At 43.4% G+C, this 27,444-nt stretch overlaps 1 protein-coding gene across 2 annotated transcripts in view; it reads right to left on the bottom strand.

The window, feature by feature from the left end:
- Positions 1 to 2,098: 2,098 nt before the first annotated feature.
- The window catches only part of eef1akmt1 (EEF1A lysine methyltransferase 1), a 35,868-nt gene continuing 10,522 nt past the window's right edge, over positions 2,099 to 27,444 (bottom strand). For both annotated transcript variants that reach the window (XM_084313851.1, XM_084313850.1), the window contains 3 exons: positions 20,540 to 20,622; positions 4,702 to 4,991; positions 2,099 to 2,966 (listed from right to left, as the gene is read on the bottom strand). In XM_084313851.1, the coding sequence (XP_084169977.1) occupies positions 2,833 to 2,966; positions 4,702 to 4,991; positions 20,540 to 20,622 (507 nt within the window). In that variant the 3' untranslated portion in view covers positions 2,099 to 2,832. The remainder of the gene's footprint in view (positions 2,967 to 4,701; positions 4,992 to 20,539; positions 20,623 to 27,444) is intronic.

A 27,444-nucleotide genomic window follows, 5' to 3' on the forward strand; every position in this document is an offset into this window, starting at 1 on the left:
ACAGTCTGACTGCTTGGGGGAAAAAGCTGTTCTTAAATATTTAACTCTTGGCATGTATGGACCGGTATCTCCTCCCTGAGGGAAGGAGCTGAAAGAGGTGATGTGCTGGGTGAGACTGGTCCTTGATGATACACTTGGAGCGGTGGAGGCAGCGGGAGGTGAAGACGGAGGTGATGTTTGATAGAGGAGTCCCGACAATCCTGCCTGCCGCCTTCACCACCCTCTGTAGAGCCTCTTGCTCTGCCTTTGTGCAGCTGGATAACCACACAGACTTCACACAGACTGTCTGTACAATACTGCTGTAGGCCTATAATACTTATGTAAATAAGTAAGGCAATTGAAATATATCTGCAGTACAGCTCAATACACACAATTGTTAAGGGGATGCAGACCAGAGAAAGACTTCCATTTTCAATTCATCATAAATGTACAGTTCCCTCCCCCTTGTATATATTTACTGTATGTCACAAATGTAACAGTACTGCATGGTCTGCATCCCCTTAACAATTGTGTGTATTGAGCTGTACTGCATTCTGCAATCTGTTAATAAAGTTTTCAATCAATCAATCAATAAATCAATCAATCAATCAATCGGTCACTGTACCCATTATACAATCTGTTAATAAAGTTTTCAATAAATCAATCAATCAATCAATCGGTCACTGTACCCATTCTGCAATCTGTTAATAAAGTTTTCAATCAATCAATCAATCAATCAATCAATCAATCGGTCAGGTCACGTGTACCCATTCTACAATCTGTTAATAAAGTTTTCAATCAATCAATCAATCAATCAATCAATCAATCAATCGGTCAGGTCACGTGTACCCATTCTACAATCTGTTAATAAAGTTTTCAATCAATCAATCAGGGCCTGTGGTGGTCACGTGTACCCATTCGGCAATCTGTTAATAAAGTTTTCAATCAATCAAATCAATCAATCAATCAATCAATCAATCGGTCACTGTACCCATTATACAATCTGTTAATAAAGTTTTCAATCAATCAATCAATCAATCAATCAATCAATCGGTCAGGTCACGTGTACCCATTCTACAATCTGTTAATAAAGTTTTCAATCAATCAATCAGGGCCTGTGGTCACGTGTACCCATTCGGCAATCTGTTAATAAAGTTTTCAATCAATGAATCAATCAATCAATGAATCAATCAATCAATCAATCCCGCAGTGCAACGTGACCCAAATCATACGGCAATCTGTTAATAAAGTTTTCAATCAATCAATCCCGCAGTGCAACGTGACCCAAAATCACGTGACCAAAATCAGCCAATGGAAGCGAGGGGTTGCTATGTGCGGGGCTTGTATGTGCGGGGCTTGTAAGCGCTGCGGTCTGTTCGGCTGCAGCTGGATACTATTGACTTCACCACCAGAACCGCACCGAGTCCACCAAAACTATATGTGAAAGCGACCTAGCCATTATACCCCTTGTGGCCGCTCACAGGCATGGCACCTTGTGTTAAAACCTCAATCCATGTGAGAATGCTTTGCATTTTATGGCACAGTGTTTGTTTTCATTAGCAATGTACCAAAAGGTATTAACTATAGTCTTCCCGTCATTTTTGAGATATGATGAAAACAGATACACATATAAGGCAGGCAGTCAGTTCATTTGGGCCAATAATTTTTGTATTTATTTGAAGTAAATAATATAATTCCTCATAATTGTATTATAATAATATATATAAACAATAGTATTCATACAATAGTCTTCTGTTATAACTGTCCCAAATTGACACTCTGGAAGTTTGTCAAGTCAGGACCTTTTCTCAACACCTAAAAATCATCAGTGAAGCCTGTCTGAGCCAGACATTACCAGTCATTATTACATGGCGTTTTAACATTCACCGAAATGCTTGATTGTGATTGGAATGGTCAATAGCGCTCGGTTGCCCCTGACAGCGGTGAATCATTTTTCGATAACTGACCGCTGCCATGGGCAACGCGCAATAATCACCGGTGATACGGGTAACTAGCGCTATTGACCAATCACAATCAAGCATTTAGATCGCAGTCACGAAAGCTAAGCTCAGCATATGCACAGCTGCACTCATCAGTGCAATCAGACCACAGACCTGACGGCGATAATAATAATAACTTTATTTGGGCTGACAGCGGAGCCACAGAACAACTGCGTCTGCATTTGATCTCGTCTTGTCGATGGTGTAAAATGAATTAGGTATATTGTTAGTAAGTTAGCCATGTAATAAGCGGGATAATGTATAGCTATACTCGATCATTGTCGCAAAATAATTGACCTTCACTGCGTTTAGAACACCTCGGCGCGGCGCCTCTGTGTTCTAAACTCTGTGTCGGTCAATTATTTTGCGACAATGACCTCGTAGCTATACATTATCCCTTACATATAAACATGTGTTTGCAGTAGTTTAATGGTTGGAAACAAACACTCCCTTTGCCTCAACAACTGCCATCAAAGTGCCTTTCAGCAAGGCATTATTTTCACAACCACTCTGACGAGATTCTTATTTACTGGGCAGCTCCCAGGTGTGAAAGTGCGTAACCCACCCCCCACCGCAATAACTTCTCCAGGCTGTTGCTGCAGATAACCCTGAAACAGTGGCAGCAGAGGCAGATTGGAATATGTTGGTGCAGGGCAGACAACCCAAGCCCAGGTTTTTTACATTCTGGAGCTGCGAGTAAATCTCTCCATGTATTTCTATGAAGCCTGTGTCCCGCACGTGGAGAAGACAGCCTAGACGCAGGCTTTATCCCCAGTGCATTTCAGGGGTTAGTCTGTAGCCTGGTTAGAATGCAAGGGTTTTGACACGACTACACACAGTGTGACACAAGTCTTCAGGAGGACAGGAGACGCGAGGGGTAGTTCACAAAACAGCGGAACTCGTTGGCCAGGTTCTTGTTGTGTTTTGGGAGGAAGCTGCAGATCTTCAGACCCATGAGCTCTTCCGCATGCTCCTCCATGATGGCACCTGCAGAAAGTTAAAAGGTCAAATGTCACAAACAATAAACAATAAACAATGTTAACAAACAAATCATTTTGATTTGAAAAGTTTAAAGGAGATATGTTTACATTAGCATAAGCTGTAAATAGTGTACAAACATATACACCTATACATGTAATCCTTAGAATTATTGTATCTTATGTCATCATATATCAAAACAAAATCATTTTGGGACACTGAACCAAACGTAAGCCTTCTTTGAATGTTTTTCAGACAGATTTCTAGCTTCAAATTGTTTATTCAGTTATGAAAACATACCATTTTTCCTTTTCCAATTCTCTGAGTTTAAAGTGCAAAGTTTATAGTGCACCTTTAAAGTTGGGTAGGTATCAAATCACCAGTATGATCTGGTAGAACGCTCAGTTTGAGCTATGCTGCCCGTTCTCCCCGCCCACTCACTTAGTGCTTTAACACATTAACTGCCACGGAGTTTGCCCGTCTCATACCACTCTCTGCCACCACTCTAAGCCTATGGAGATGTTCACCTTCTTTGCAGGGCTATAACTTTTTAAATTGGATTGCTAAATTGACATTACTATGGCCCATTCAACATCGATTATCTATCGTTCAGGATGTAGGAACGTTATACTTTTTCATTCATAGATTCATACGAAAATACCGTCTAGAATATAAATATGTTTTTATCGTTTTCTGCAGTAATTCCTAGAACGTGAGTTATAGGCATAAACGCATATATAGATTATTAACTGCCGTTTGTTGCCGATACACGCTATATTAAAAATTTCAACTGTACATGATCCTAAACGTTATGACTCATCATGTGCGGATGAACGGGGGGGGGGGTTGTTTATAATTCCGTGATCGTTAGTAAATGCTTTATGTAGTATGGGTGATATATTGATCAGAGCAGTTTGCATTAATAATAAACAATCACGCTGAAAATGACGTCAGCGTCCTCTTACCGTTCGCCGATGAGACTGGAGGAAAAAGATCCCACTTATTTGACATGGATCGACTAGATCCATTTCCGGTTTGTATAATAATAATAAACGCCCAAATCATATCGATTATTGAGTTATGGCAGCGATCCATATACACGGATGTGTGTCTAGAGTCCCGCAACAATATGTGAGTGCCGGACGCATTTCCCAGGTGCATGGAGATCACCAGAGATCCATTTCCGGTTGTAACTCGATCATGTTGCCCGATCATCCACCAGGCGGCAGTATTGAAGCGTTGCAGAGTTGTGCAGGCTCCCACTGTATCAGCCGAGGCTGGGTGAGGGAATTATGAATACCATGGCGAAAAAATTAAATATGATCTCAATAGCGTTGTACGCAGTGGAATGGCAGAATTAGCATGACCTTGAAACACGTTGTACGACGTTATTGGCGACCAATTTAATGTTCTTATTATTATTTGGAATTAATATCAGCATTTTGTATTGTTTATACATTTAAATTACTTTTGTTGCTGCATTCGAGTGAAAACCCACCTATTATTGTTTTGGTGAGAAGTTGACAACCGTCCATTAAAATCAATACCTGCCAAATGATTTCAATTGACTATTTCAAGCCCCGCTTTCTATTCTTGATCCCCCGATCACAACTCCGTTTGACGTAACGGTTGTGATTGGAGGATAAAAAAGAGGGCAGGCTTAAGATAATTCAATTGAGGGTTGGCGACCTACTCGATACAGAGGAAGCACCAGTTGAACCACAGTCACTCCACCGGGTCTCACCTGTGCAGAGCAGAATCTTGCCTTTGGTCAGGTACCTGGCGGTCTGAGCCACCTTGCTCAAACACTCTTCAGACAGGTATGGGGGGTCTGCCAGGACTATATCGAAGCTCTGAGGGGCCACATTTTCCGGCAGGACAAGAGGTTGGTTGTAGTCGTAGTAGATGAAGTCTTCTCCGTAGGTGGAGAAGCGACGGTCGTACTCCAACACCATGGAGGAGACGCTGTCAGAACCTTCCACCGCCCCCTGCTGCAGCTTCTGGTACACACTGGGCGCGCTCAGACAGGCTATCCTGGAGACGAGTAGAGCATTACGTTAGAAAGGCTTCAGTAAGGAGCTTAACACTCATGGAAAAGATACCAAACATAACATGCATGTAAAATGTTTCAAATATCTGCACACTTGAGTTCTCCATTTAACCCAATGGACACTGGGAAGTGGGAACTTAAGAAGTCAAGTCTTGACTGTTGATGTGTGGATATTACTGGATACATGTTCACGCTACACAATAAAGAGATTGTGTCAAGCACTCTCTGTGATCTTTTCCAAATATGAATATTACTTCCCCTGTCTGGCAGTTTTTTTTTTTATTTATTTAGGATCCCCATTAGCTTTTGCACTAGGCAAAAGCTATTCTTCCTGGGGTCCGGCACGCACAAATGTACAACAGTATTCAATACATTATATTACATCAATACATACATTTGATTACATCATCATCAACATCAATACATTACATCAATATCAACATCAGTCACATCATCAATTACAGTACATCACTATCAACATCAGTTAGAATGATATTGTACAAGATATCCACCAGCAAAAAGCATTCAAATAAAATAACTAAAATAACTAAAATCAAACAAAATAATAGTGCTTCCTGAGCAGCACTCACCGCCATCAACTTAAACACAACCAACGTGAAAATAACTAAAATAACTCAAATCAAACAAATAGTGCTTCCTGAGCAGCACTCACCGCCATCAACTTAAACACAACCAACAGTCAACTGGTTTTCACCTCTTTGCCATAATGGCTCAGTGCATGCTCATCAGCAGATAGCACTTTAACTTCCTCTTAAAGGTAGCCTTGGATTCTATTTCAGCTAAGTAGCTTGGCAATGAGTTCCATTCCATTATAGCTCTGTAAGTCACAGAAGATTTTAGTAGATTTGTTCTCGGTTTAGGTGCCATTAGATGGCCTGACGTAGCTTGTCTAGTCATATGGTCATGTTCTTCTCTTATGTAAACTATATGATCATAGAAATACTGTGGTTTTTTGACAACTTGAACATTTCTGAGAAAAGTAATGAGATGGGATTGCAGACGTTTCTCAACCGTAAGCCATGATAATTGTCTATGCATAGCTCCAATGTTAGTGCGCTTTGAACAGTGGAGGGCTAGCCTTGCAGCCTTATTTTGAGCTATTTGTAGTTTCTGTATTTGTGTTTTTGCTGCTGATGACCATATGACGGGACAGTACTCAAGATGTGACAAAACCAGAGCCTGGATGACTTCTTTCAAAGTGGTTGGTGTTAAATACTTTGTGCATTTTCTTGTCACAGCTATGCTCCTTCCTATTTTTGTTATTATACTGTCAATTTGCTGGTATCAGGGGGCGGAGCTGAGCGATCATGGAGTAGACGTGTTTCACATGAGCTCCCTTCTACCGTGCTGAATATACGTTTCTCCCCATTAGTCTTTATTTTATTTTTATTTGTTTTTTATCTGTTTGCTAGGTCGTCGTGTTTAGTATACATTCATCAACTTTTTTCGACTTTCTACGATGGCGGGGGTGGAAACCAGAGCCATGAAAGAATTAGGCACGACACCGGCACCGCCGAGCATGGCCGCACCGTCTCCCGCTGTCGGGGAGTTAAGCGAAGCTGTGCTCTTGGTCATGACCAAGCTACACGCAGACTCTGAGACACGCATCGCTGAAGCACAGAAGAAAGTACACGCAGACTCTGAGGCACGCATCGCTGAAGCACAGAAGAAAGTGTTGGCGGATTTCTGTATCAGCCTCCGTCGTGAGATATCAGAAGAAATACGGCTGGCGGTAGTCCCGCTGACAGACAAGATGGAGACGATTCACGCTGCCTCATCGGCTAATGCTAACGAACTAGCCATGCTAACGACGGAGGTATCATCACAGTGTGAGAAGATGGCGGGTCTTGAATCCGCCCTGCTGGCTAGGCAGGCTGAAGTCAACAAACTACAGTCGGCGATGGAGGAGATGCAGTCCCGGGATAGACGCCACAACGTCAGGATTGTTGGAGTACCGGAGACCAGCGGTGAAGGCCGTCTCTCTGAGACCGTGCCCGAACTGCTGCAGAAGATACTAGGGACAGACGTCCTCCCTATGCCTCCTATCTGTGAGTCGGCCTACAGAGCGGGCAGGTTTTCTCCCGGCGTGAACAAAGAACCGAGGCCCATCATAGTCAAGCTGAACAGACTCCAACAGAGAGAAATCATCATGCGGTCGGCTCGTACCAGAAGGGGTACTCTGAGGCTTGGCGATCACAAAGTGGCCATTTTCGAGGACTTTACACCGGAGGTTCAAGCTCAGAGAGCCGAGTACAAGGTGGTAGGGGTGGACGGTATGGTCTAAAATTTATATCACGGTATAATTTGAAGCATAGACGGTAACGGTATATATCACGGTATCATCGTTTTTGATAAATTTTTTTTTTTAATTTTATATATATATATTTTTTTTTTATAAAATATATATATTATATAATTAGACTTGTACTGGTATTATCTGCGAGACATCGCCACCACGCAACAAGCTCCACTGTCTGTGTACTACGGCCAGGATTCTCCGGAGCTGCACCTGGACCTATACTCTAGTAGCCTCGAGCAGAGCTACGGCCAGGATTCTCCGGCGCTGCACCTGGACCCTATTGTATTGGTATTATAACGTTAGCAAGCCCTCAGCTCGAATACGCATCGAATCAGTGTTATAAGACATTGATATCATGAGCTATCTGTAGCTACTGCATATATAACGTTAATACAACGCCTCAGTGAATTATTTAGTTCAATGGGACATTTCGTTTTGAACGGTGAACTAATTTGCGTTAACGTGAGCTAACAGGTAGCATACACGTCTCTAGTACTAGACTTTGTGGAGCGTTTGTTGATGTCAGGAGCTATCGGTAGCTGGCCGACTAGATACCGTTCGGTTAGACAATGCCCCATCATGTATTAAACTAAAAGTGAATAGTTGACTGGGTCATTTAGTAACGGTAGCTAAGCTAACGTTAGCTCAGGGAGACGCCGACAGCTCCCGTGTCCCGTCCCACTAGACTACTAGACGGTAGACCCGTGTTTACATGCGTGCGGTAGGGGCTGGCACGCCCACTGCGCGAAGCCTCCTAAATAACTTTTTCCAGTTCGCACATATCTATTATCTATGACTAATTCTATCTATTTTTAGGGGCAAATGCGAGTGAAATAGTCGCGCTGTGGTTACATGACGTCATTGCTATTTTAGAGCTGCACTACCGGTTACACGGTATACTCAAAATCCATACCGTAGAGCAAATTCATACCGTTTATACCGTATACCGTTTATACCGTCCACCCCTACAAGGTGGTCCTGACTAAGCTATGGAAACTAGGCCTGAGGCCCACGTTATTCGCTCCCGCGAAATTATCTGTGTTGGAGAAGGTCGGTGGTCAGCGTTTGTTTTGGTCGTTGGCTAGAGCGAAGGAGTATCTCGCGGAGACACCCGAGTCTGTTGCTTGATATCTATGGAGGGTGAGTGACTTGGCGGTTTGGGCCTATATACATTGATTAGGTCGACTATTCACAAACACTTGCTGTCATGCCCAGACATGCTAACTGTCCTCTGCCCATCCAACTAGCGGGGCTTCCCAATGACTTCTGTTACTTGCTAAAGCTGACCTCATGGTCGTACTTGTGTATCGCCTCTTTGGAAGCTAACGAGCTAGCTGAACAATGTACATAGTAGGCTAACGTGCTATCCGGATTCGTCACTAGCTTACGCGCTAGCCTCGGGCTAGCCAGCGGGCTTCGACTATGGTCTGCGCTGAGACATTCGAGACCCGTTAATGGTTACGTATTTTGGTTGCTGTTGCTGTTCAAAGGGACATTGGTTTGCACAGTTCAAGAGTGACCGAGTCCCTAACTAACTTCTGGTATGCTTTTTATTTTTATATCCAGGTTGTTTTGAGCTTTGGTGATCCAAAGTAGATGCCAAGGTCGGTTGAATATGCATATACAATATTTGATAACAGGTTGGGTCGGGTATGGCTTGCACTTCATGGCTATATGGTTATATGGCTTGCACTCTAGCCATTACCCACTTTTCCTTTATTTTTTCTTTCCTATTGTCGCTGTTTTTATGTCATCTATATGCGCGATTTAAATGTGATCCGGTTCTACCTTGGACTAACTGCTGACTCGCCTTAATTTTGTTTTGAATTTTCCGTGAGCCACTTATGCTATAACGTTGATACATTAATATGCAGACTCCAAGGTAGATGGTTACAGGTTGATGCTGAGTAATTATATAATAATTATTGTCGCTGTTTTAATGGCATTTGAATGAGCAATTTAACTGTGATCCGATCCTACCTTGGACTAACTGCTCCGACCGATATCTTTATTGAAACAATGTATTATATGGCTTGCACTATAGCCATTACCCTCTTTTCCTTCCCTTTTTTCTTTCTTACTGTCGCTGTTTTTATGTCATCCGTATACGCGATTTAAATGTGATCCGATTCTACCTTGGACTAACTGCTAATCTGCCTTAAATGTGTTTTGAATTTTCCGTGATCCACTTATGCTATAACGTTGCGACATTAATATGCAGACTCCAAGGTAGTTGGTTACAGGGTTGATGCTGAATAATTATATAATAATTAGTGTCGCTGTTTTAATGGCATTTGAATGAGCAATTTAACTGTGATTCGACAGTTCACCTTGGACTAACTGCTCCGACCGATATCTTTATTGAAACAATGTATGATGACAGGTGGTGTCAGGTGTTGCCTATTACCATCCCCGGATTGATTAATGAATGATTGTGTTTAATTCTATTCTTACATAGGTTATGTCATTTCAGCCGTTGTGCCTGATCAGAGGGACGGCTAAAGGGGTGCACTTTGACCATAACCTTTTTTTTTCCCTTCCTCCTTTTTTTGTCATTGTTTAATTGACACTGTTCACACAATTTTGCACAATTAACCTGTGACCCGAACCTGCCTTAGACTATCGGCTGGGATGCTTTAATTTAATTTTGTTTTGAATTTTCCTATACCCTTTTGGGCTATAACAATGTGATGTTGAAGCGCAGATTCGGAAATAGAGGGCTGCAGGTTGATGCGGAGTTATTATTTAATAATGGCTATTTTTACCATTATGGTTGTCTCATGTTGGGGCCAGGGCTCAGGTGGGTTTCGACCGATATCTTTATTGAATTTTATTTTATTATTATTTGTGTTTATTGGACTAGTGGGGGTTTACTCAGGGGTTTATCTAGAGGGGGGTGGGAGTGGGGAGCGTCTTATTGATCCATGTCTCTAGTGGGAAGTGATAGGAAGATGACCATCCTCAGTGGATGGGGCATAGGGTGGGGATTGGAGAGTGGGTATAGGGGAACTTATAGTAGGACGGGTGGGTTAGGGTTTAGAGTAGAAGGAGGGGGGGTTGTAGCTGGGGTGGTATTTTTATGTGTTCTATGTACTGTTGTCTTATATATGTGTAAGTGTTCCTCCTCTGAACTCCTGGGATTGACCGTCCGGGCCCGCCGGGATCGGCACCTCTGTACTCAGCCTGGCTGCACGGGTATGTTCTCTACGCACTTATACAAGCTCGACCATGGCTAAATTGAATATTTTAATTTGGAACGCAGGAGGGCTTAACGCCCCACACAAGCGTGCCAGTGTCCTTTGGCTATTGAAGAGGAGAAATATTGACCTTGCTCTCCTTAGTGAGTCGCATTTAATGGTAGGTGACGTGTCAAGACTGGCAAATCGGCAATATCACGTTATCTCCTCATCCTCAGCCGATGATAAGACGAAAGGAGTAGTCATAGTTACAAGACGTAACCTTGATATCAAAATCTTGGATGTATGGTCGGACACGGGGGGAAGGATTACTATAGCAAAAGTTGAATTCTTGCATAGGAAGATGGCTATAATAGCATTGTATGCTCCTAACACATTTGATTCAGCGTTCTATAATACAATCACGAAGAATATGTTGGAACTTAATGGATACGCTCTCATTGTGGGTGGCGATTTTAATGCGTGCTGGGATGCGGAGATGGATAGGTCCGGGCCCTCTGAAACGAGCGACCAGAAACGGGCCTCTAAGGCCCTCAGGATGTGGGCCAAAGCCACGGGGCTCACAGACCTCTGGCGCTTATGCAACCCCACCCTCAGAGATTACTCTCACCTGTCAGCCAGACACAAAAGCTTCTCTCGAATTGACTATGCATTCGCGTCCCCTAATATGTTTGATAGTTTCGATGTCTCATTGGTTCCCTTGGCTCTCTCAGACCACAAGGGGATTTTCCTTACGGCAACCTTTGGCAGGCTCTCCGCAAGAGCTCCCAGATGGCGTTTTAATTCGACCTTGCTAAAGAACGATGACTTCTGTTCTGAGTTCAGGAGTAAACTAGCTGAATTTTTGCAGATCAACGTTGGCACAGTAGAAGACCCTAGGGTCCTGTGGAACGCATTGAAAGGATTCATCAGGGGTCATGTCACACTATTTGCCTCCAATTTGCGAAAATGCCGGTCAAAAAAGCTAGAAGGACTGGAATCATTATATGCGGACCTATACGCATCCTTGCAAACTGACTATAATGAACGACTAAACACACAACGTAAGATAGTCAAAAAAGAAATAAACTCCATACTTAAACAACAGTCTGAGTTCTTGATACATAGGACAAGACAAAATTACTATTTTCACGGCTCCAGACCTAGCCATCTATTGGCAATGAAAATACGCTCAAATGATCATTTCTCGGATATCCCCTCGATTAGGACGAGCCAGGGTGCAGTCACTACTGATTCGAAAAAGATCAATGACACTTTTAAAGAGTTTTACTCACAGTTATATAGCTCAGAGGGTAATCTGGATGACTCTAGATTTGAATCGTTCATTGGCGGGCTTGAGATACCCCACATTTCTGAGGAAGAGGCCAAGGAACTGGGGAGACCGATTACTCTCGTAGAATTGAGGGAGACTATTGTTGAAATGCAGAGGGGTAAGGCGCCAGGCTGGGATGGTATTCCACCCGAAGTGTATTTAGCTTTCTGGGACCAACTGGGTCCATTGATGCTCGATATGATCAATTACGCTATCGAACAAGGGGAGTTCTCAAGAGATGTCAATATGGCGTTGATTTCTTTACTTCTCAAAAAGGACAAAGATCCCAATGATTGTGGTAGCTATAGACCCTTGAGTCTTCTCGGGGCCGATTTAAAGGTGTTTGCCAAGGTGCTGGCCCGTCGCCTGCAGAGATTTATGTCTGTATTGGTACACTGCGATCAAACTGGTTTTATCCCGGGGCGTCTGGCTGCAGATAATCTTAGGAGGCTGTTGCATGTAATCGATAACAGTAAAGACAATACAACTCCATCCACAGTTCTGTCTTTGGATGCCATGAAGGCGTTTGACAGACTTGAGTGGTCATACCTGTGGAAGGTACTTGAGGTCATGGGTCTTGGAAAGAGTTTTATTCATATGATTAAAGTCCTGTATGCCTCGCCGTCTGCGATGATACTGACAGGCAAAAACTGTTCCACACTCTTTCCAGTCTCCAGATCTTCTAGACAGGGTTGCCCTCTGAGCCCGGGACTGTTCGCGCTTTCCCTCGAACCTTTGGCCCAATTTATTAGGCAATCGGAGGACATCGTCCCCATAATGGTCAACAATACTCCACACAAAATTGCTCTCTATGCGGATGACCTGCTGATTTTCATGGACGACCCCTCCCGGTCGGCCACAAAATTATTGAGGATAATCGACGACTTTGGTAAATTGTCAGGTTTTAAGATTAACTGGAACAAATCAGCCTGCCTACCTCTTAATGAACTGGCCAAGGCGGTACGACTACCAGCTGATATCCCCATAGTAGAACATTTTAAATACTTGGGCATAGAGATATTCCCCACGCTGAACCAAACTACTAAGTACAACTTCACGGGTACTTATGATAAAATACGCCAGGATCTAGACAGGTGGTCGTCCCTTCCTAACTCCTTACAAGCCCGGGCTTCCATAATCAAAATGAACATCCTGCCTAGGATAAATTTTATTAGCTCAATGCTCCCCCTGCCCCCTCCAATAGACCACTGGCGCAAGGTACAATCGATGGTATCTAAGTTTGTCTGGAATAACAAACGCCCGAGAATCAAAAGGGCTACTACTCAACGTAGGAAACAAGATGGGGGCCTCGCAATCCCTGATTTTAAACTTTATTTCTGGTCCTTTTCACTGAGACCTCTGATGTGCTGGCTAGACCCTGTAGAGGCTGTATCGTGGCGCTCCTTAGAAGCGGCGGCGGTGTCTCCGCTAAGATTGCAGGATGTAGTGTACTCCACTGTCTCTATTGCGAAATGCCGGCTGAGGTATGGACCGATCATAACTCACGTGATCCAAACGTGGCGTAATGTACAGAGGTCGTGTGGGGTTAAATGCCCTTGGCACCTGGACTCTCCAATTTTTAATAACCAGCAATTACTTGTTGGACACAAGCCGGTTAATATTCCTCAATGGCAAAGGAGGGGAGTGCATACTCTGGAGGATATTTATGATAAGAACGGCCTCCGTGCGTTTCAGGACTTAAGAGAATTTTATGATCTTCCCGGCGAGTCCTTCTTTCTTTACCTTCAACTAAGGTCAGCACTGAGGGCGCATGGCGTACCGTGGGCTCAAGCCTTGCACCCACACCCCTTCCTCAGGCTCATAGTGGACAGGACGACATCCAGAGGGTTTGTCTCCGACTTTTATACGCTCTTAATTCAATCCACGTATAAAAATGTATCATTGGATACAATCTGGCGTGTGGATATCCCGGAGATGGACCCCGAGTTTGACTGGGATGATGTTTGGGCAAATGTGGCATTATCTTCCCGCAACCCCAATCACCAGCAAATTAATTTTAATTATATTCATAGGACCTATCTTACACCTAGGAAGCTATTTGCTATGGGACTGATAACCGACTCTCGGTGCACTTTGTGCTCTCAAAAGGCCACTGGCACTTATATGCATATGTATTGGGATTGCCCACCAGTGGCCCGCTTCTGGAGGTCAATAACGGACAAACTTTCAGATCTGTGTGGCTTAACTATCCCATTCACAGCTGTTACGCTACTCCTGAACGATATAACGACACTACCCGCGTCCGTACAACTGAAAAGGGTTGTCCTAGCGGGCGTCACAGCAGCGAAGAAGCTAATAGCAATGAGATGGAAGGAGCCTGAGAAGCTTACAATGATTAACTGGTCCCTAACTCTATTGGATGTGATTTATCTTGAGATATCCACAGCCCGGGTGATTGGGGTGGGGCAGGCTGGAATTGACCTGTGGTTCGCAGCAGCTGAGAAGGTAAAGACCGCAGTGTGCGGCTGAGCGGGGTTGGGGTGCGTGTTCGGGTGAGTCCGGCGGTCTCTTGGGAGGGGGAGGAGGAAATGTTTTTGTCTGTCTTGTCCCTTGTCTTGTCATCTTGAGTTTAGCTGGGGATATTATGGGGGGGCAGCTATTTAACTATTCTTCACTGTTTGGCCACTTTTACACGGTCTCTGTGAGTCTATGGAACACCTCTACAGGGTTTTGTTTTTTCATGAAGGTTCATTGCTCTGTTTTCAGGTCGTGTTCCCCCAAAAAATGGTCCTTGTGGTGGGTTGGAGATGTACGTTTTATTAATATGGGGTCACACGGCCGGGAATCGGGGCTGAACACTGGGAAAGACCATTTATTAGATAGTACCCCGTGGAATTAATTTAGTAGGTTGAACTCTGGTTTCTTTTCTCTTGTCTGTATAATTGTTAGTCTGTATTATTATTATTGTTATTTTCTTGTGAAGTTCTATGTATTGTGATTGTGGTTAATGTGTTGTCTTGTTTCGTGAGAATGTCAATAAAAAAATTGTATCAAAAAAAAAAATACTGTCAATTTGCTTTGTCCACTTTAAACCTGAGTCAAGAACCATGCCAAGCAACTTAGCCTCTTTTACCTGTTCCACTGGCTGACCAGCCAGAGTCAGGCTTAATTGTGGATCGCTGCTTAATATGTGCCTGGATCCGAATACCATTGCTTTTGTTTTTGCAATGTTGAGTACCAGTTTGTTATTGTTGACCCAGTCTGTTATGGCTTTAAGCTCTATTCAGGGATTAAAGCAAAGAAAATTCTCCTGACTGAACTTTTTTTCTGGCCAAGTCATATTCTTATTTTAACCTCCACTGTATTTTTTTTTAAATAGCGTTAGCGTTTTAAGGGAGCCTACTTGTAGAGCCTACTGTCCTGACTGTGACTATATACCCTACTGTTGTGGTTGTTGTGCCAGACAGGGAGGCTGTGTGCTGGAGAGTGTGAATGCAAGTCTTGTGGCTAGCTTCTGATTGATGGCGAGCTAGCACCCTTTTCCCATTACTTTGAACCATGAACTAAACGGCTTGTTATCATACAAACAAGGGACTAAACACGTTTCGCAATTATGCCACAACAACAATGGACTGTCTCCTCCCCACCATTTGTATATATTTTTTACCACCCACCCCCTCCTAATGTACAGTCTCCTCCTCATCATATGTATATATTTACTGTTAGGATCTCTGGGTAACAGTACTGTATATTTGCATATCGTATATGTGACAAATGTAACAGTACTATATACCTGTAAGTCATGTATGTCCCTATGTCACAAATGGCATGATGTCATGTATGTTGTGTATGTCATAAATGTCACTATGAATTGAAAATGGGGGACCCTGATGATGTAAACAAGACAAACGCCTTTCTCTGGTCTGCATACCCTTAACAATTGTGTGTATTGCTACTGGATTTACCAGATCCAGAGTGAATGAATGAATGAAAACTTTATTTAATACACGAGACCCTCTTCTCGGGACCAAGTAAGGTTTCGTCGATAATCCAATGTACAGTTTACCCCCCCCACCTACCCAACCTCCTCCAATGTACAGTTTCTTCGTCAAATGTATATACTCTCTTTTTTAGACTATTTTTGTATCACAAACAATACTGTATTTGTAAATCTGGTATGTCATAAATGTATAGATGTAGCAGTATTGTCTATCTGTATGTCATGTGTGTCATATATGTTATGATGAATTGAAAATGGGGGACGCTGATGTAAACAAGACGAAAGTCTTTCTCTGGTCTGCATCCCCTTAACAATTGTGTGTATTGAGCTGTACTGTATTGTACCCATTCTGCAATCTGTTAATAACAATCAATCAATCAATATTTAACAGATTGCAGAATGGGTACAATACAGTACGGCTCAATACACACAATTGTTAAGGGGATGCAGACCAGAGAAAGACGTTCGTCTTGTTTCAATCTCCCGGACAAATGGGAGAAATTCCGGTCAAGAGTTTATTGAGCTTAAAAACAATTGATAACGCAAATAACGTTCTGATTAACAAAGGCATTCGTTTTGTGGCATTAACGTTACCTAGATTTATCAACATTCATATGTACATTTATCATACACGGAAATCGAGCGGCGCAAGCACACACACGCAACAACAACAACACACCTGTTGTCGCGTAAATAACGTTCTGATTAACAAAAGGCATTCGTTTTGTGGCATTCACGTTACCTAGATTTATCAATAGCAATAGTAATATATATGTTTCTTTAGACTAGAATAAGTCAAATGAACTTACTGTCTCTGAAAAGTTGCCGCATGTCAATGTTGTTAAATCAAGTTTACTCTCGAGTAGAGCTAGAGAGCAATGGCGGACTTTCAGAAACTCAAAAAGCATATGGGCGCTTCCCATTGGTGCTGAGCACACGGAGGCGGGTGAAAGTGCTGTAAACTCAGAACAATCTCGTCTTCTGGTTGGTTGCATTTGCCTGAGAATTTGCCGATTGCTCGCAAATGACTGCTTGGCGCGGCCACGGTAAAAAAAATATATATATATTTGACGCCTCTGATTGGCTCAGGTTAAATTCCGTCACGACTCTGAATCAAATGACGGAATCTCCTAATCAAATGGACGGATATCCGTCTCAAGACGGAACGCTTTAATGCCTGGCTCTATTCCAAGTATATTGTTTAACTCACTACATGTTGATGCTGTACTGTACATTGTCGAATCGTCAGCTAACATGATTACCCTAGATTTATTTAAAGGGGAACTATTTTACTATTTCTTTCACTATTTGGGCACTTTTACACAATTCCTGTGAGTCTATGGAACACCTCTGTAATATATATATTTTTTTTATTCATTGTTTTGTATTTCTAATCAAGTCCTCAAAAACAGCATTTTTCTACCTCAAGATCTCGAGCTGTTTTGAGCCTGGGCTCCTAAACCACTGCGCAGCGTCGTCTTCGCCTGAACATTAACATGCAGCGGTGTCTTTATGACATCACATATAGGCACATTTTCAAATGACTCAGTTCAGTGAGGGTGAATATTGTGAGAGGAGAATTGGAAGAATGCGCCAATATGAGAATTTTTAGACATAGATCATATTAATATAAGTTCACATAGCTAGGAAACAATGCTAAACACTCAAAAAGGCCATTTATAAGATAGTTCCCCTTTAATACATAAGGGAGGTCGTTTGTGAATATTGAGTATAGCAAAGGCCCAAGCGAACTTCCCTGTGGGACCCCACACTGCAACACCTTACTTTCAGAAAAGCTCCCATTGAAAAATACTTTCTGGCTTCTCCTAGTCAAGTAGGTCTCCATCCAACACATAGCAACAGAGCCAAAGCCATAGCATTTGAGTTTGTTCAGCAGCAGACTATGATCGATCACATCGAAAGCTGCGCTAAAGTCTAACATCACAGCTCCAACAAGCCTCCTATGATCCATGCTCTTAAACCATTCATCTGTCATTTGGGCAAGTGCTGTGCTTGTAGAGTGACCATCTCTATATGCATGTTGGTAATTCGTTATCAGACTATTACTTAAAAAGTAGTTTTGAATTTGGGTGTATAACATTTTTTCTATTATTTTACTTAACACTGGGAGGAGACTTATGGGTCGACTATTGGAACCAGCGAAGGTTTTTCTTTTGTCCTTAGGTAATGGGATAACCTTGGCTTCCTTCCAGATCTCAGGGCACACACCTTGCTCTAGACATTTATTGAAGATGTGACTTAATGGCTTAGATATGTATTTGGCAGTCATTTTGAGCAGTTTACCATCCAAGTTGTCAATACCAGGAGATTTATCATCAGACAGGTGTAAAAGCATATTTTCAACATTTTCCTCTGTAACATGGTGGAACTCAAACATGCATGCACTGCCTCTCCTTCATGATACAATCTTTAATGATGTTATGTGACACTGTGTCATCGACTGCACCCATGGCGTTTCTCAGCTTGTCTACTTTATTTGTAAAGTAATCATTAAAATGATTTGCAATATCTGCTGGCTTGGTAAGGAATTTACCCTCTGTTTCTATAAAGGAAGGATGCATGTTTGAGTTCCTCCCCATTATGTTATTTAACGTTCTCCATAATTTTTTTCCATCATTTTTAGAATCACTAATTTTCTGCATGTAGTATTCCTTCTTTCTACATTTATTCAATTTTGTTACCGCGTTTCTTAGTTTACAGTAATGTTGTTTGTCACATGGATTGCCTGTTCTATTTGCGTTTTTTTTTTTGCATCATCTCGTTGGACCATCAGACTTCTCATCTCATTATTCAACCACGGTGCACAATTTGACCGTGCCGACCATTTTCTCATTGGAGCATGCTGATCGGCTATCCCCATGAAATACTTCATAAATTCTCCCAGTGCTTTTTCTGGGTTTTCTTCATGGCAAACATCAAACCATTGCTTATTCTTTACCTCCTCCACAAATTGTGCTGGATTAAACCCCTTATAAGACCTTCTATAATTTATCTTGGAGCCAGCTTTAGGTATTTTAGTCTTCCGTACAATGGCTACTAGGTTATGATCACTAAAACCAACTGTAAGTGACAACACTTTAGTGCAGAGCTCTGGCCTGTTAGTATATATATGATCAATGCAGGTTGTTGTAATGGCCCCATGTTTATTTGTGGCCATTCTAGTTGGTGATGTCATTACCTGAGTCATATTACACATTTTGGCAGCTAATGCAATCTTGTTCCACATGGGGCATTTCTCATTGAAGGCATTGATATTCAGGTCTCCCATGAAATATATTTCACTATTACAATCAGCTGTGTTGTCTAACATTTCACATATACCATGTAGATAATTTGAATTGGCACTTGGTGGCCTGTAACAGCATCCAATTAGTATGGGTTTTAAATTTGGCAATTGTATTTGTAACCATAAGGCTTCTATTTCATTTTTCATTAAGTCGTATCGTACTTTAGCTGGAATATGATTCTGTACATAAATCAGAACTTCGCCACCATTCTTATCTCTATCCTTTCTGAACAGATTGTAACCATGCATGGCAACCTCTAAATCACCAAAAGATGAGTCCAGGTGTGTTTCTGTGATAGCAAGTATGTGTATATTATTTGATTCTACCAAGTGGCATAATTCATGCATCTTGTTCCTCAGACTACACACATTCAAATGAGCAAGTAACATACCCTTTTTGGCAGATTAACAGAGTGTGACACTGTTACCTTAGCAACCATAGTCGCGTGTGTGTATCGTCACAATCCTGCGCCATTGTTTACTGCAGTGAAACACGTTAGCGTCCAGCCTGTGCTTTTTCATCACCGCCCGTCAGCCAATATGTGATGTCGGAGTTGCGATACATCTGTCCATCGATGAAGAGTTTATCGATGAACAGACGGGTCTTTTTATTGCTGTTTCTGGCGTCCGTCATGATTGGATGTAGTAAACGTCGTCTCCTCATGATCTCCGATGGATATTGATCAGTGTTCGAGAAGGTAGAGCCTTTCAACTCTCTGCCTCTCCATGATGGCGTGCTTCATTCTGGACTCAGTTACCATCGCCACTATGGGACGAGACTTCTGGACCCCAGGCTTGGATTGCCCAAGACGGTGCACTCTGCAGAAGCGGATTGCGTCTGCGTCTGGCTTTGTCATCTTGAGACTGTCCACCAAGAAAGACCGAACGATCTGCTCCGACTTTATGTAAGCTCCCTTACCTCCCCTTTCTTCACCACTTTGTTCAGGAAGCCCATGTATAATTATATTGTCTCTCATGCTTCGGTTCTGAAGATCCAGGACATCATTCGCGGTTTTATAGTTGTCTTCTTGGAGCTCGATTGTGACTTTCTGTAGTCTAATAACGTCAGCCCTGAGATAAGCGTTGTCCTTCTTTAGGACTTCAATTAGGGAGTTATTGAATTCCACCGACTCCTTTAACTCCTCCACGTCGTCACTTAGCTTTTTTAAAAGATACAACTTCTCCAGCTGTTTTTGCATAGATGACATAGACTCACTTATTACTTTTAATTCTGCAAGAAGAAGTCTATGTAGTGCTGTGTAGCTGTGTGGGTTAGTGCTCCGAGCAGGGGTTCCCCACTGTATAAAAAAAATTTCATTCCATTGTAAAGCGCTATGTGACCGAGTAGAAACAATGCACAAGAGAAATGCAGTCCTTCATTCATGATGTAGCAGCATTATATTAGTGGTAGAACACTCAGGTATGAGCTGCCTACCTGCCTCCTTTCCCAGCTTCTCGTATGAGCTCCTCCGCTAGCCGTGTTGCTGTGTCATCACTGTACCAGAACTGGCTCATACTCTAGTTGAGAGAGAGAGAGACACACACACACAGCTTCAACAATTTGGCAGGCTTTATTAACACTTAACAAATCTCATTTTCATCAATCTAGCCTCCCGTTACCATTGGGGATCTATCTGAGCTCGAACAGGGAAAATACCACCCCCTATCGTCTCTCCGGATGGTATTGCACCCATTGGATTGGACTGAATGAAATGGATGGGAAAAAAATAGTCCGGAATCCACATTTTACTTGTCAGGCATGTAACCGGAGACGATCCCATTCATTGCCGAGCCGCAGAACAGCGTGGAATATTTGTTTCCAGTACCCAGCGTTGGATCAATAAACGCGATCGATATTTGGAATGGCGATCAGGAATTGGAATAATCTTTTTGGAGAACATCTGATCTGAGGTAAGGAATCTATTTTACCAGTCTTGGGATAATCAGAGTTTTTTTTCACCTATATATCAACGTGTCCCATATGTGTGTATGTGTGTGTGAGTGTGTGTGCTGATCAGGAAATAAGATAATCGATTTTTCAGCCCGCTTCACTAGCGTGCATAAGTACACATATACTATCGATAATCTAGCGTTTTTTTTTTAAACGATTCATAAATAGGCCGGAAAATGACAACGTGTTGTGTATTCCACTATAGCGCGATTCCTGCAGAATTACCTTTTTTTCTGGAAGTTTCAAAAAACGAGCGTTTTTCAAAATAGTATAAAACGGAAATGTACCGATTAAAAAAACAATCCGTTTCGACAATGTTGACTGGAAACAAGTCATTGATAAGCGACAGGCATATTAGACACAGCCATAATTTAAGATATAGTTTATGCGTTCGCAAATGTGCTCGCCCTCCCATTGACTACAGCGCCGGCACTCAAGCGCTAAATCGTGCGCCCCCTGCTGGCACTCAAAGTGTTAAAGGTCCCATGCATTATAAATGGCCTTTTCCAGTGTTTAGCATTGTATCCTTACATTTCTTACTGTGTGGAAGTATGGGGGTTGACATTTAAAAATACAGTAAATCGGGGGGGCAGGTGGCGCACGGAGATTACGTTCGTCACCAACACCTGGAGACACTCCTTAGCAAATGATCTCAATTCCTTCTATGCGAGGTTTGAGGCTGTGAATAACAACACCAGCCTACAAACCACGGCAATGGGGGGGGGGGGGGGGTCTGCTGATGGAGACTCAGTGTTCAGGGTAACAGAGCATGAGGTGAGACGGATCTTTAAAAAAGTGAATATCAGGAAGGCAGCAGGACCGGACGGCATCCCCGGCCGCGTCCTAAAAGTCTGTGCCGACCAACTGGCCCCGGTATTCACTGACATCTTCAACCTGTCCTTGGAACAGGCTGTCATCCCCACCTGTCTGAAGAAGTCCACCATCATCCCTGTACCCAAAAAATCTACGCCCGCTTGCCTCAACGACTACCGCCCTGTAGCCCTCACCTCCATAGCCATGAAGTGCTTTGAGAAGCTAGTGAAGGGCTACATCTGTTCCTCCCTCCCCATCAACCTGGACGCTCTGCAATTTGCATATCGCCCCAACAGGTCCACGGAGGACGCCATAGCCCATGTGCTGCACACAGCAGCATCACACCTGGACAAGAGGCAGGGGAACTATGTGAGAATGCTGTTCATCGACTACAGCTCAGCATTCAATACCATAGTCCCCTCCAAACTCATAGCCAAGCTCAGGGACCTGGGCTTGAACTATGACCTCTGCCAGTGGGTCTTGGACTTCCTGACTGGCAGACCCCAGGTGGTAAGAGCCGGCAACTGCACCTCCTCATCCATCACGCTCAACATAGGGGCCCCCCAGGGCTGTGTTCTGAGCCCCCTCCTCTACTCCCTGTACACACATGACTGCGTAGCACAGCGGAACAACAACACCATCATCAAATTTGCTGATGATACAGTAGTGGTGGGCCTGATCTCTGCCAACGACGAAAGGGCCTACCTGGAAGAGGTAGAGAACCTGTCACAGTGGTGTCAGGAGAACTGCCTCTCCCTGAACGTCAGCAAAACAAAAGAGATGATTGTGGACTTCAGGAGGTCGGGGGTCAAGGACTACAGCCCCCTCAGCATCGACGGGGCACCGGTTGAGAGAGTGAACAGTTTCAAGTACCTCGGAGCCCACATATCCGAGGACTTGACATGGACCACACACATTGACAGTGTTGTGAAGAAGGCACGACAACGCCTCTACTTCCTCAGGCGCCTAAGGAAGTTCCAAGTCAGTCAGAAGATCCTTAGGAACTTCTACTCATGTACAATAGAGAGCATCCTGACCGGCAACATCACCTCCTGGTTTGGGAATAGCACTGCACAAGACCGTAGCAGACTACAAAGAGTGACACGTTCAGCCGAACGCACAATTGGAGGGGGGCTTCCCACCCTCCAGAACATTTACAACAAGCGGTGCAAGGGGAAGGCTAAGAGAATTATTAAGGACTCGAGCCACCCGAACAACTGCCTCTTTGAACTGCTGCGGTCAGGCAAGCGATACCGGAGTCTTAAGGCGAGCACAGAAAGACTCAGAAGAAGCTTCTATCCCCAGGCCATCAGGCTGCTAAACGAACAATAAACACTATGCAACAACCATCAAATGCACACAGCACACACACCCACACGCATGTGGGTGTGTGGGTGTGTGTGGGTGTGTGTGCTGTGTGCATTTGATGGTTGTTGCATAGTGTTTATTGTTCGTTGCGCAGTCTCTGGAGCGTAACAGTAAGAAGCATTTTGTATAAAAGTATTCTGTACTTCTGTATGACAAATATTAAAGAAACTTGAGAAACTTGAAACACACGCACACACTCACTCAAACAAACAACACACTGCAGCACCCACTCTCCACACTTTAGATCACACAAACACACTTTACACTTTATATTTATTGATAAAGGATTTGCACTACAACTCGTACACCTACTGTGAATTGTACCTAAATTGCACCTCGTCCCATTTCTGCCTTGCACTATATAGTATTGTATATTAGTACACTGCACAGTATTGTATATTGTATGGTAACTCAGTTACGTCCATTCTGCATCGAACATTGTACATATGTCTAAACTGAACACTGTGACCTCATTTTTTTACTTCTAATTTTACTATGTTATTTTATTTCATACTTATCTTGTCTTGCACAGTCTCTGGAGCGTAACAGTAAGAAGCATTTTGTATAAAAGTATTCTGTACTTCTGTATGACAACTATTAAAGAAACTTGAAACTTGAAACTTGAAACACTAGGATTCGCCTGTTCGAATCCAGCTCCCGGCGTTGCTATCAGCTTGGCTGTCCTCTCACGCTGATACAATTGGCTGTATCAGGGGGTGGGAAGCTGAAGGGTGGGTCCTGGGCGTTGTGGACAGCGACCCCTACAGTTCGGTCGGGGCGCCTGCTCAGCGAGGGTTGGATCTGAGGAGAGATAGTGTGGCCTCCCACACGCTACACTCTCCCCGGTGAGAACCTGCGCGGCCAGGTTGGCCTGCCCCAGGCTGCATATGCGTCGGAGGAAAGCATGCGACAGTCTCCGGTCTCCCGGACCAACAGTAGGGGAAAGTACGCAACAACCAGGAAGGGTGGGATGGGAGAAAAATCGGGAAAAAGGAGGGGAAGAAAGATAATAAAAAAAAATAAAAAAAAAAAACAGTAAATCCAATAGTCGTACTGCAAAAGCGGGCCATTCGGAACCTTTTCAAGGCTGGTTACTATGAACACACAAATCCATTGTTTATAAAGTCTCAAATTATGAAATTTAATGATTTGGTTTACTATAAAACTATGCAAATAATGTACAGAGCTAAAGCAAAGTTACTCCCAGATGGAGTGCAAAGGTTTTTTTCAACACATGAAAGAAAATATGATTCGAGAGATATTTGTAAATTTACTGTTCAAAAAGCTAAGAAAGGGATTAAAAGGAGGTGTATTTCTATTATTGGGGTTAACTTGTGGAACAATGCGGATATACAGTTAAGAATGAGTAATTCGATTTTGGTTTTTAAGAAAAAGGTTTGTAAAGCTATTTTTGAAAACTACAAGGGCGAATAACACTGTTTTGTTTTCTTTTTTTTCTTTTAGAATACTGTTTTGGAATCTACATTTTAGTATTTTTTTGTAAAGCTAAATTTTGAAAAACTACAAGGGTGAATAACTGTTTTGCTTGCTTTTTTTTTTTTAATAATAATACTGTTTGAGTCTAAATGTTTGTATTTTTTGGTAAGAATATAGGACAGGCACATATAAGCACTATGCTTCAGTCTGTACCTTTTCAGTCACTGTAAATAATCAAATATTGATAAATGATGATGTATATTGTACTGTGTGTGATGATGACTGAAAAAATAAACTACTACTACTACTACTACTATCCTAGCAATTGGGGATTATATCTAGAGAATATCTAGACAGCGCCTCTATAATAGACGGTCCTGCACAGCAGCACAGCGACCGGAACAGGAAGTTGAGACGCTATTTGTAAATACACCTGCAATCGTCCGAGACTTGTTTGTATATTGGTTTCTTCCTTTATTAAACTGGATGGAACAAATGGAATATCGTTCTTATTTATATACAAATATCTGGATGTAGTCCAACGGATATGATCAGTGGATCAGAGGAGGGACGACGAGGTGCGCAAACAAACCACGGAGAAAGTCGGATAGTCGATGGACACGGCACCTTGTCAACTTAAAGGACCAGGACACTGTTAACGTCGACAATTGGTATGGATTTTTTACTTTCATGTAAAGGATAATTTCATTGGATTATAGTGGACTTTTATTATTAGTTCTACAACGGAAGATGCCAAAAGGGATTATTTTTTTTGGAGCTACAGCTGTAGTCTGAAGTAATTTTTATACATTGGAAGCAAGCTATTATAATTATTCATCCAAATAACTGACAATGGTGCTTATAAATGCAGAGTGCCCTATTGAGGGTTGTGACTATGTAGCATGCAGCGGCGGCCATGTTAAGTGTACACGCCACTATACATGTCACAGGCGCAGCCCCATGGGCGCCGGGCGCAAATGCTAAAATGGAGAAGCTAAAGCGTCCCTCCATAGCACTGGCCGGAACGGGCGAGGCCTGGTCATACTTCGTAACCTGCTGGGGTGAGTACAAAACAGGCACCAAGCTGGTCGGGTCCGACATAGTTTCACAGCTACTGGAGTGCTGCGAGGAGGATCTGAGGAAGGACCTCACACGCGCGGCAGGCAGGAGCCTAGCGGGCAACGACGAGGAGGACGTCCTCGCTGCCATGAAGGCACTCGCCGTTCGCGCAGAGAACACCATGGTAGCTCGGGCAGCCCTGTCTAACATGCGGCAGGGATATGAAGAGCCCATCCGGTCGTTCCACGCCCGCATCAAGGGGCAGGCGGACACGTGCAAGTACCAGATGAAATGCACTAGGACAGGGTGCAACCAAGTCAACGACTTCACGGAAGATATTCTACGTGACGTGATTGCCCGTGGCACTGCAGATTCGGAAATACAGCTCGACCTGCTCGGTGAGAAGAACCAGAACATGCCACTAAAGGACATGATCGAGTATATCGAGGCTAAGGAGTCTGGAAAGCGCTCTGCATCGCGCCTACTCGACCCTCAGAGCGCGGACACGGTCAGCAGTTTGTACAGGCGGGTGAGACAACAGGACACCCGCGCCAGAGGAGGAGCCAGGCTAGAGAAACCAAAGGCCAAGCCCGAAGGGGTATGCATCCACTGCGGCGAGGTGGGCCACTGCAAAACACCCCAGTGGCACGCCAGACGTGCCGAGTGCCCCGCATACGGTAAAAAAGTGTCGGAAGTGTGGCCGCCAGAATCACCTCGAGAGGGCCTGCCTGGGTGGCCGATCGACTAGGCCCCCACCCGGAGAGACTGACTGGACGTGTGACGAGCAGACAGCAGCCTTCGTTGAGCTATGCACAGTCAGCACAGATGGCGAGTTATGCACGCTTCCCCTCGCTCATCACCTGTACGATGACATGTACGACAAGTGGATGAAGCGTGCGTCCAGCCCGCAGCCATACGTCAACCTCACTCTCACCACCGAGCACAAGGATTACAAGGCTCTGGGTTTTGACCTCCTAAAACGCACCCGTGCAGTATCCCTGCCTGCTATGGCCGATACGGGATGCCAAAGCTGCCTGATCGGCATTAAAGTCGCTCAACAAATGGGCCTAAGCACAGAGGACCTCATCCCCGTATCCATGACCATGAAGGCTGCGAACAATAAGGGAATTCCGGATCCTCGGAGCTGCGGTAGTCAGATTCGCCGGCAACAGTGGTGACGCTCGAAGGTTGGAGATAGGGCTGGGCGATATAACGATAACGATAAATATCGCGATATATTTTAATAATCGATATTGAATATCGAAAAAAAAAAAAAACGATGGCTTTGCTTGTCCAAATGACAATACTGACCAAATTGAGATTTATTTTTCTCTTGTCCATTTATTTTGTTTGCTTTCTAATTTAAAATACAGTTTGAAACCGTCTGTACACAGTAGGCTATGTGTGCTAGCAGAGCTAGACTCCAGTCACGAGTCATGGTGCACATGTGCGGTGGTTTGTCCACCAAAAAAGCGCCAAAAGATCGAAAATAAACGAGCAGAGCCAGAACTGTTCAACTCCCCTGGAGCCACAGCCAGCAGAGAAGCCGGTTTACTTTTTTTTTTTTAATACTTAGAACAATTCCATAATTATCGATATCGAGAAATATGATAACATTATCATATCGTTATCGCGATATGATTTTTTTCCATATCGCCCAGCCCTAGTTGGAGACACGCCAAAAATCGCGTATGTGACGGACACCTCAGACC

Source organism: Notolepis coatsorum (genome assembly GCF_963971535.1).
Source record: "Notolepis coatsorum genome assembly, chromosome: 5".
In the NCBI taxonomy this organism is placed as follows: Eukaryota; Metazoa; Chordata; class Actinopteri; order Aulopiformes; family Paralepididae; genus Notolepis; species Notolepis coatsorum.